Consider the following 12,146-nt stretch of genomic DNA (forward strand, 5'->3'; position numbering starts at 1 on the left):
CACGTTCATTGGAGTCTGTACCTCTTATTCAACATGAAGGGAAGGACACTAACTCCACATAACCTTTAAACCATTACCTCAGGGCCGGTTGGCAGTGGCTGAACTGACATCCGGGAGGAATTTGATGAGGAAGGTGGCTGGAAATCTCGGTGGAATTAAAAACAAAATCCATCTTTTAAGGGCGTATTAGCGCAGTGTAAAGCCATCGGTCATCCATCGACCGCATTGTTTGCCGTGTATGCATTTAGGAACGGTGCAATAATTATGAGACATGGTTGAGGGTAAAATGGGGGGGGGGGGCATTTTTGGCGAGCAGAAAAGGGGGTGGGGAGCAATTTGTATCTAGAACATTTAAGGTTGCAAATCGGGATCCCAAAAATTTGGCATGTGTAAAGGGGGAGGGGCATAGATGTTTTGGCGGGCTTGGGGGGGGGCAAGCGATTTTTGACAGGCCGTTTGGAAATTTTACAACCCCCCGGGAGGCTCATAATTATTGCACAGCCCCTTATGACGAGTTCAACGCAATGAAATGACACTGGATAGTGCTGCTGGAAGAGACTGGATAGCATCATGACGCTCACATCAAGCCATAGGTCTCATGCAGCAGAAGAGCAGTATCTAGCACGGAAAAGGTCACAGACTCTTTTGAAAATAAAATAAATCCCAGAAAATTGTACATAAATTTATTTGCCAAAATCTACTTTCTTCTTAAATATCCTAGATTCTCACCGGATTTATGACAGAAACGACTGAAATTGACAGAAATTCATAACGTATATTCAAAATTTTAAGTACATGTCCGTAGGAAAACAGTTCGTCGTCCGTATTCCATAGTGGCGTATAGTGGGGCGCCGCGAATAAACAACTTTTCGAGAAAATCGGGTTTGAAGAAATGCCAATTTAAAATCGAGTTGTGTAAATCAGACATTCATTATATTTTGTAAATGATGTGAAATTTCTGTAGTAAACTAAATAGATTTTATTGTTATCTATTTTTCAAAAGAAATAAATACATACTATTGCTGGCAAACTGACAATAAAACTATACGTCACTATGGAAAACGAACAAAACGCAATACCCTAACCTTAACCTTACGTTAACCGTACGCCACCTTGGTCGCCGTGTAATCCCTATGGCGTTACTTTTCGTCGTTCGTATTCCATAGTGGCGTATAGGTCCGATACGCGTACGCCACTATGACATACGATGTTTTTCATTTTTGCCGATATTTCATAATTATAAAATGTGTATAAAAAGTGGCGTATGGTCGATACGCCACTATGGAATACAAAAATGTCACTTTGTAACTATACGCCACATTTAATTAATTAATTACTAATTAATTAGCTAATTATGACTGATGAGACTTAGAAAAATGAAAGAGAACATCATTAAAAACATATGTGCCAATTTTCAAAAAAATGACCAAAAATCACTATACGCCACTATGGAATACAGCCGACGAGTTCTGCAAATCAATGAGGAGTGCTAGCTATGCACACGTAGTTGAATGCGTATTTGACCCCGCAAACAAACTGTATGGACAGCGGTTGAGACTATTTGGATTCGTCATAAGCCGAATAGCTGTTAATATCCGATCTCATGGCTATATCAATATTCTAAATTTCAGAACACAAAGGTATTGTCAATAAATAAAGACAACAAAAGAATTAAGGTACCACTTATGTTATGTAGCACCTATATATTTCAGATGCACATTTATTTTTAAAGACCATGTAACATGCAATATATTAAAAAAAACAAATTGTATAGCCCTCTCGAAAAATAGTGCATATGTAATAAATCTGCCGGACTTTTTTCAGTAAAAAACCTTCAGTAACAATTTGAAGAAAATACACACTACATGAATTTAAAGCGGCTTGGCGAATTGCACAACGCTAACGATTATAAGTTTGTACTATCTTACCTCTTGCAATAAATGACAACGCCAATCACTATTATGATTACAAGTATCCCAACTCCTGCTGCACTGGCTCCGATAATTACTGAGGTTTGAGTAGACACATCTGGTTGTTAAGAAATGAAAATAGAATGGTACATTACCTTGAATTTTACATTCACACCAGGTTTCGAACCACTGCCAAGGCACAATGAATGCTAACGACTGATAGGCGACGATACTGTTTGACTGTGGTTAAATTCTGGCGATTTTCAAAGATATAGCCTACATATCAACACTTTTCTAGTGTCGTGAAGACCAGATTGTGGTAGAACCATGGAGGTATTTATATACCTCCATGGTAGAACTACAGTCATAGCAAGACTCTACTTGTCACTTTTAAAAATAGACCTTCGTCCAATCAAATGCTTGTAACTTTACTTCTTGAGGTCACATTGGATTCAATGGGGGTGTCATAATGTGCAGGATTTACCCTTATGCTTTAATTTTAAAATTGAGATTTTTGTACCAAGTGTAAGGATACTTTTTTGGCCCAGTATATGGCAAATATCACATTTTAATCAAAAACCTTTTTTTTGTAGCCAAGAGTCAAGAGTATAAGCATGGGTAATTTTAATTTCCTGACACATAAGATAACAGAGATGTGACGATATAGGTACAATTGCACTGAGCTCCCTCCACTAGGTACACGTTTCGATACTACGGTGACATTTCCCCCTACAACCAGTTTTTTCATGTTCGTCTGTATATCGTTCATGATAGATTTTTGTGTATAAATTATGGCATAATGGCAATAGAGCTCAATAGCAAAGCAAAACAGAAATGCTTTGACGAATTATGCTGGAAATGCCCGTATTGAACGGAAAATTTTGATTTTTTTAAAACCTCTTTTTCGTACCGGTTTAGAAAAAAAAGAAAAAAAATATATTTCCTATGGCAATATGTACATTTCAAATTAATGTAAAAAAGTTTGAGTTTAAAAAATGGAGAAGAAAAAAAACTTGCCACTATAAGGATTTGAACCGGGGAACTCTCGTACGAAAACACTCTAACCAACTGCGCCACGCAGGAAGTTGCAAATTTATCGGAATTTAGTAAAGCTTTATACTACCGTTGTCGATCTGAAGTCTCCTCAGCAGTTATTGCGGTTCGCTCTTTTCATACAATGTGAATGACGCGATGACCTAAGTTTAAAATAAATCTTACCACCCTGTTTTGCATTGTCTGTAACTTTTTCTTGTAATGTACGGACAGACCTGAAAACCATGAAGAACATGCATATGCATAATGACATAAAATCAGGGCAGTGCTCAGAGTTATACGGCACTTTTCATTCAAAAATGAGCATGCCTATGCAAAAAAGCAAGTCTAGCGCCAGCTTTTTTGAGATTATCACGGGCAATTGTTTCCCCAGATAACGAATCGTCAAGGGTAACCTCTAAATACTTAGCTGAATTGACAGGCTTTATTTGATTACTACTGCATGTAACTGAAAAATCATCAATTTGTTTCACCTTTCTTTTTGAACCAAAATTATACTCTCAGTCTTCCCAAGATGTAAAGAAAGCTTATTATCAACAAGCCATTGACGACAAGTCTCCAACTCTTTACTTAGTTTATCAGCAATACACTTTGGATTTTTGTCTGAAACTAGCAGAGCACTGTCATCTGCATAAAGCAGGAGTTTTCATCCGACACTGACGGCCATGTCATTTATATAGCACAAAAAAGGAGTGGCCCTAGGATACTGCCCTGAGGAACTCCACAAGAGATTGGAAGGGGGTCAGAATCCACCTTGTTCGCGTGGACAATCTGCTTCCGACCGCTCAAATATGATCTAAACCATTCCACCGAGTCAATACCCATGGCCCCAAGTTTTCCACATAGAATGTCATGGTCAACAGTGTCGATTGCCTTCTGGAGATCCAACAAGACTAGTCCAGTGTAATTGCCTATGGAAGTTTGGCTGTTTATATAATCTGTAAGATGGATAAAATATGTATCTGTTGAAAATGAGTTCCTGAAACCAGATTGATGTCCGTAAAGAATATTATTTTCTCGTAAGTAAGAATTAATTTGAACAAAAACAGCTTTTTTAAGAATTTTCGATGTTATACAAAGAATACTGACGGGCCTATAATTACCCACTTCAGACCTACTATTTTTCTTGAAAAGTGGCCGAACACGGGGCGGATTTCAGTTCTTTAGGAACTGTGTTAGTTGTTATTGATAGGTTAACAATGTGCGTCAATTGATCTTTTAAACCTGTTGCACCATCCTTCAAAAATCTGGCTGGGATCTCATCAAGGCCAGTACTTTTATTTGGCTTTAAAGAAAGGAGTTTTTTGAGGATAAAATCAGTGGAGACTGGTGAAAGCTTAAAGCCTTTGTTTGCAACTCCAATGTTCTCATAATAAGACTAAACAGTCTTTGATTTCATTTCAAACTTGCCGAGGGAAGGTGGTAATTTTTTGACTAAAGCACTTGCCACGGTTGTGTAAAATGAATTGATATAGTTTGTAACTGTACTAGAATTAAAGCAGAGATTACCATCAATATTCAGAACTACTTTGGACTAGTCTTTACTAATCTTGTAACCCAAGGTCTTAAACTGTTTCCAAAGTTTTTTGGGGTTAGATTTATTCTCCTCAATTTTTATCCTGAAAGTAGTTAGCCTTAGCTTTTTTACGGCTCTCTGAACCTTGCCTTGTTGCGTAATCTGCAATATTCAGAATATAGAGTACTGACTTTGGTTTTTTTAATCTATAAAGAAAGTCATCTCTACTCTTGATGTCATCAAGAATTGTAGTGTTGATCCATGGCTCAGTGCGACTCTTCAGACGGATTTCTTTTATGGGCGCAACACTATCCAAAATACTACTAAAATTGTCCTAAATGTCACCCAAGAATGTTCAACATTACTACAATACACTTCAGACCAATCAGCACTAAAGATGGCATTCAATAAAATTTCAGCAGAGCCCGGGCAGCAGAGTAATTCTTAAGAGATCTTATTTTGATGACGTTATGTTGTCTAATCTGCTTTTTTACAACCTTGCGGGAGCAGTAAGTCAGAATATGATCACTCATACCAATACATATTGTACCTGATTGACAAATCTTGGTTTTGTTATTACAAAGAATAAGATCCAAACAAGTGTTACTGATAATACGAGTTGGTTCATTTATGAAGTTTAATACAAAATCAAATAAAGTTAGAACCTCTCTGTATTTCCGTAACATTGCACATGAGTTTACAGGCAAAAGATAATCAATGTTGAAATCGCCCAAGACAACGATCTCGCAGTCGGATCTAATTTTTGAGATCGTTTCCTCAAGATAGTTGATAAAACCATGATTTCCTTGAGGTCTTGGCTTTGTCCTGGGAAGAAGTATTTCAAACCACAGAGCTTCGTTATTGTTGTTATGTAAATCAAGTCTAGGATTGAAAGCAATGTCATTTTTAATATAGGCACATACACCACCCCCATTTCTGTTTCTGTCCTTACGAAGAGCAGTGTATCCATCAATTGAAATTCCAGAGTCATACGCGAATTGTCCAACCATGATTCAGAAATACCTATTACAGCAGCTGATGTTTTTTTCCCAGGGTCCTCATTTCAGAAAGCTTAGGTGAAAGGGATCTGGTATTCAAATGAATAAAATACAGACCTCTCCTTTTTAAAACAGTCAAATTGCTCTTCTTGAGCTTCCGATGGCCTAGGTATTTTAAAACCTGTATTTATAAGATGTGTAATGCGAGGAGAAAAACAATTTTTCGGGGGAAATTAGCCTTTATGGATCCTTCGACATATTGGACCAGTGTGGAATACGCCCCTGACTCACCTTGGCATCTCGTGCCTTTATAGCCAGTCCCGTCGCATTTGCAATGGTAATCGTCTATTTCATCAATGCATACTCCTCCATTGTGACACGGGTTGCTTAGGCATTCATTTGCTGTATAATTATGAAATGGAAATAAAAACCAAGCTAATTTACATTATGAGAAAATGTGGCATGACCTCAGCCTGTGCAAACTCTGCTCAAGCATTATTTGATATTGCCTTGAAATTTTATCACAAAAAAGCAAACATTTTATTCATTTTAAACAGTATGTGATTTGAGTCATATCCATTGTTAGAAATAGTTTTATCTATGATGAAAGGTTATATGCTTTTGGTGGGTGAGCTGCAGAACCAGCTGAGTCACTGACTCATGATTTACCTCGGGGAATTAGACAGGTAAAGATTAAATCCCTCGAGTATCTCAGCGGCTATGTTTATATAAAGTGAGAGGATACTATAAAAAGTATGCTTTACATTAGCAGGGACAATGCTAGACACAATAGTACAAGCAAGGATCACAATAAAGGATGGGAACCCGAGAAATAAATAATATATATAAATAGGCGAGCTACAATCTCAGAAAATATTGTTCGAACACTTTAAAGGCCTTATTGGAAATAGTCCCCCTTCTACCCCCGTACAATGTTGGCATACCCAATATGCTCATCTTCACATATCTTCTCCCAACATTGATTGGTGGGGAAAGGGAGGATATGCTTAAGATGAACATTGAGAGAACTCTATTATAAATCTTAGTTTCCAGTGACTCATATAGCGTGCGCACTATACTAAGATGAACATGGGAATTACAGTGGGTGTTCGAACACATTTTTTCCGGGATTGTCTACAAAATTGCTTAGCAAAATCATCTGATTTTAGTTTTTGGACAATAACTCTGCAGTTACGCCATCGATTTTAATGCAATTTGGCACACATGTTAGAAACATAATTTGCTATCATCCCACAAACTATGGAGGAAATCAATGAATGTTTTGATAGCGTTCTGTTAGTATAGATTTAACATAGCGTTTTGTACACACAAATACAGGCCTAAATTATTTATGTGCCATGTTTATTGAGCATATGTACATGTGGTATAATTAATTTAGAGAAGGTGTTAAAATGTTATATTCAGCTAAAAACAGACATTGCTCGTAAATTTAATGTTATGTATTTAAATGTCACAAATTTACCACTGTGTGATAAATCGGAGGGGGGACGAGAGAGAGAGCGAGTGATAGGAAGGGAGAGATACGCACAGGCTATGCACATTTATTGTTTTTAAACACATTACTTGACCAACATTTAAGAAAATCAGCCTAATGTGTGAAATTGTGTTCATTAAACATTTTAAATACATCATGGTTAGGATGGTCAAATGGTGAATCATAACGATTTACACACATAGACAAGCACGCATTTCCAACGATTCACCATATAATAGAAAAGTAAATCCTATTATTCTTTATGTTTTGTGGTCAACCGTGCATAATGTGTGTTTTCAATGGGGAGATGTGCAATGATTTACCTTTACCATGAATAGGCTTTCACACTTTCAGTGTACACAGTTATACCCACTGAAGAGACAACGCAAATCATGTTTAATGAAATGTGCCAATTTGAGATTGCATAGGCCTAATAAAAAAGGTCATTATCTATAAATGCTCATAATGATCGGTGTTTGTTTAACTGAAAAACAACATTTTTGAATTGTTTATATTTTCTTTCTTTTTCGATCAAAATAATGACAATCATGAAATAACCCTGAACTTGCACACCAATCATTGACCATGTTAGTTAAAATATTATTGATTGATGTGTCCTATACATTGCGCATGTGTCTTTTAATGTAAAATTGGACTTGAACTTGAAACATATTGAACAGCAAGTGACATTTGCACTTTTTATTCTTCCTTCTTTTTAATGCATTATTTTCCGTTTACTTAGATTTTTTGTTTTATCTTCTTTTATTTAATTTTGGCATTTTCTTTCCTATTTTGTGTTGGATTTGTTTCTTTGTTTCTTATATCTTTCATTTATTGTTTTTTTTGTGGGGGGTCTTTAATGACTTCTTTTTCTTTTTATTTGCTTGAAATCTTTGAAGTTTACTTTTGTTGGGTCAGGAATTACTGGTTTGGAAGGAGAAGTTTGGCAATGCATTGGACATAGGGTGGTAGATGTCGTTGCATTATTTTGCTATCTACTGCAGATAGAATTGACAAATTACATCCCACATCCGTGTGATGTTTGATTGACGGTGCCCTTAGTGTTATAGCAAATATAAAAGATGGTCCATGATTGTCCAAAAACATTGTCAACTTTTTAGCTCTACAAATTGCTATGTTGTAAACTGTTTGGGGACATGTATCAGGTATTTTACGTCTTATTCGACTTAAATTATTCAAAATTTGATGAAAATATATGTTTAAAGTGACCGATCCCTGAAATATTTGTGGATGTAATGTAATATTATTTATTGCCTGTGTTCCTTATTATATATAAACTAACATGTCCAAGTTTCATTTGAATCGCTCTACTGGATCTGAAGTTATGATCCCAAATGTGAAGAAGCAAACACTGATTTTAGAATTCCTCAGACAATCTCAGAAAATATTGTTCGAACACTTTAAAGGCCTTATTGGAAATAGTCCCCCTTCTACCCCCGTACAATGTTGGCATACCCAATATGCTCATCTTCACATATCTTCTCCCAACATTGATTGGTGGGGAAAGGGAGGGATATGCTTAAGATGAACATTGAGAGAACTCTATTATAAATCTTAGTTTCCAGTGACTCATATAGCGTGCGCACTATACTAAGATGAACATGGGAATTACAGTGGGTGTTCGAACACATTTTTTCCGGGATTGTCTACAAAATTGCTTAGCAAAATCATCTGATTTTAGTTTTTGGACAATAACTCTGCAGTTACGCCATCGATTTTAATGCAATTTGGCACACATGTTAGAAACATAATTTGCTATCATCCCACAAACTATGGAGGAAATCAATGAATGTTTTGATAGCGTTCTGTTAGTATAGATTTAACATAGCGTTTTGTACACACAAATACAGGCCTAAATTATTTATGTGCCATGTTTATTGAGCATATGTACATGTGGTATAATTAATTTAGAGAAGGTGTTAAAATGTTATATTCAGCTAAAAACAGACATTGCTCGTAAATTTAATGTTATGTATTTAAATGTCACAAATTTACCACTGTGTGATAAATCGGAGGGGGGACGAGAGAGAGAGAGCGAGTGATAGGAAGGGAGAGATACGCACAGGCTATGCACATTTATTGTTTTTAAACACATTACTTGACCAACATTTAAGAAAATCAGCCTAATGTGTGAAATTGTGTTCATTAAACATTTTAAATACATCATGGTTAGGATGGTCAAATGGTGAATCATAACGATTTACACACATAGACAAGCACGCATTTCCAACGATTCACCATATAATAGAAAAGTAAATCCTATTATTCTTTATGTTTTGTGGTCAACCGTGCATAATGTGTGTTTTCAATGGGGAGATGTGCAATGATTTACCTTTACCATGAATAGGCTTTCACACTTTCAGTGTACACAGTTATACCCACTGAAGAGACAACGCAAATCATGTTTAATGAAATGTGCCAATTTGAGATTGCATAGGCCTAATAAAAAAGGTCATTATCTATAAATGCTCATAATGATCGGTGTTTGTTTAACTGAAAAACAACATTTTTGAATTGTTTATATTTTCTTTCTTTTTTCGATCAAAAATAATGACAATCATGAAATAACCCTGAACTTGCACACCAATCATTGACCATGTTAGTTAAAATATTATTGATTGATGTGTCCTATACATTGCGCATGTGTCTTTTAATGTAAAATTGGACTTGAACTTGAAACATATTGAACAGCAAGTGACATTTGCACTTTTTATTCTTCCTTCTTTTTAATGCATTATTTTCCGTTTACTTAGATTTTTGTTTTATCTTCTTTTATTTAATTTTGGCATTTTCTTTCCTATTTTGTGTTGGATTTGTTTCTTTGTTTCTTATATCTTTGATTATTGTTTTTTTTGTGGGGGGGTCTTTAATGACTTCTTTTTCTTTTTATTTGCTTGAAATCTTTGAAGTTTACTTTTGTTGGGTCAGGAATTACTGGTTTGGAAGGAGAAGTTTGGCAATGCATTGGACATAGGGTGGTAGATGTCGTTGCATTATTTTGCTATCTACTGCAGATAGAATTGATAAATTTGCATCCCACATCCGTGTGATGTTTGATTGACGGTGCCCTTAGTGTTATAGCAAATATAAAAGATGGTCCATGATTGTCCAAAAACATTGTCAACTTTTTAGCTCTACAAATTGCTATGTTGTAAACTGTTTGGGGACATGTATCAGGTATTTTACGTCTTATTCGACTTAAATTATTCAAAATTTGATGAAAATATATGTTTAAAGTGACCGATCCCTGAAATATTTGTGGATGTAATGTAATATTATTTATTGCCTGTGTTCCTTATTATATATAAACTAACATGTCCAAGTTTCATTTGAATCGCTCTACTGGATCTGAAGTTATGATCCCAAATGTGAAGAAGCAAACACTGATTTTAGAATTCCTCAGACATGTCTACAAAATTGCTTAGCAAAATCATCTGATTTTAGTTTTTGGACAATAACTCTGCAGTTACGCCATCGATTTTAATGCAATTTGGCACACATGTTAGAAACATAATTTGCTATCATCCCACAAACTATGGAGGAAATCAATGAATGTTTTGATAGCGTTCTGTTAGTGTAGATTTAACATAGCGTTTTGTACACACAAATACAGGCCTAAATTATTTATGTGCCATGTTTATTGAGCATATGTACATGTGGTATAATTAATTTAGAGAAGGTGTTAAAATGTTATATTCAGCTAAAAACAGACATTGCTCGTAAATTTAATGTTATGTATTTAAATGTCACAAATTTACCACTGTGTGATAAATCGGAGGGGGACGAGAGAGAGAGCGAGTGATAGGAAGGAGAGATACGCACAGGCTATGCACATTTATTGTTTTTAAACACATTACTTGACCAACATTTAAGAAAATCAGCCTAATGTGTGAAATTGTGTTCATTAAACATTTTAAATACATCATGGTTAGGATGGTCAAATGGTGAATCATAACGATTTACACACATAGACAAGCACGCATTTCCAACGATTCACCATATAATAGAAAAGTAAATCCTATTATTCTTTATGTTTTGTGGTCAACCGTGCATAATGTGTGTTTTCAATGGGGAGATGTGCAATGATTTACCTTTACCATGAATAGGCTTTCACACTTTCAGTGTACACAGTTATACCCACTGAAGAGACAACGCAAATCATGTTTAATGAAATGTGCCAATTTGAGATTGCATAGGCTTAATAAAAAAGGTCATTATCTATAAATGCTCATAATGATCGGTGTTTGTTTAACTGAAAAACAACATTTTTGAATTGTTTATATTTTCTTTCTTTTTTCGATCAAAAATAATGACAATCATGAAATAACCCTGAACTTGCACACCAATCATTGACCATGTTAGTTAAAATATTATTGATTGATGTGTCCTATACATTGCGCATGTGTCTTTTAATGTAAAATTGGACTTGAACTTGAAACATATTGGACAGCAAGTGACATTTGCACTTTTTATTCTTCCTTCTTTGTAATGCATTATTTTCCGTTTACTTAGATTTTTTGTTTTATCTTCTTTTATTTAATTTTGGCATTTTCTTTCCTATTTTGTGTTGGATTTGTTTCTTTGTTTCTTATATCTTTGATTATTGTTTTTTTTTGGGGGTCTTTAATGACTTCTTTTTCTTTTTATTTGCTTGAAATCTTTGAAGTTTACTTTTGTTGGGTCAGGAATTACTGGTTTGGAAGGAGAAGTTTGGCAATGCATTGGACATAGGGTGGTAGATGTCGTTGCATTATTTTGCTATCTACTGCAGATAGAATTGATAAACTTGCATCCCACATCCGTGTGATGTTTGATTGACGGTGCCCTTAGTGTTATAGCAAATATAAAAGATGGTCCATGATTGTCCAAAAACATTGTCAACTTTTTAGCTCTACAAATTGCTATGTTGTAAACTGTTTGGGGACATGTATCAGGTATTTTACGTCTTATTCGACTTAAATTATTCAAAATTTGATGAAAATATATGTTTAAAGTGACCGATCCCTGAAATATTTGTGGATGTAATGTAATATTATTTATTGCCTGTGTTCCTTATTATATATAAACTAACGTGTCCAAGTTTCATTTGAATCGCTCTACTGGATCTGAAGTTATGATCCCAAATGTGAAGAAGCAAACACTGATTTTAGAAT

At 35.2% G+C, this 12,146-nt stretch overlaps 1 protein-coding gene across 4 annotated transcripts in view; it reads right to left on the reverse strand.

Annotated features, from left to right (window-relative positions):
* Positions 1 to 12,146, reverse strand: part of LOC140140788 (uncharacterized) — a 70,194-nt gene that overhangs the window by 8,489 nt on the left and 49,559 nt on the right. For all 4 annotated transcript variants that reach the window (XM_072162533.1, XM_072162535.1, XM_072162534.1 and 1 more), the window contains 2 exons: positions 5,769 to 5,879; positions 1,929 to 2,028 (listed from right to left, as the gene is read on the reverse strand). In XM_072162533.1, coding sequence (XP_072018634.1) covers positions 1,929 to 2,028; positions 5,769 to 5,879 — 211 coding nt within the window. The remainder of the gene's footprint in view (positions 1 to 1,928; positions 2,029 to 5,768; positions 5,880 to 12,146) is intronic.

This window comes from Amphiura filiformis, chromosome 19, assembly GCF_039555335.1.
Source record: "Amphiura filiformis chromosome 19, Afil_fr2py, whole genome shotgun sequence".
In the NCBI taxonomy this organism is placed as follows: Eukaryota; Metazoa; Echinodermata; class Ophiuroidea; order Amphilepidida; family Amphiuridae; genus Amphiura; species Amphiura filiformis.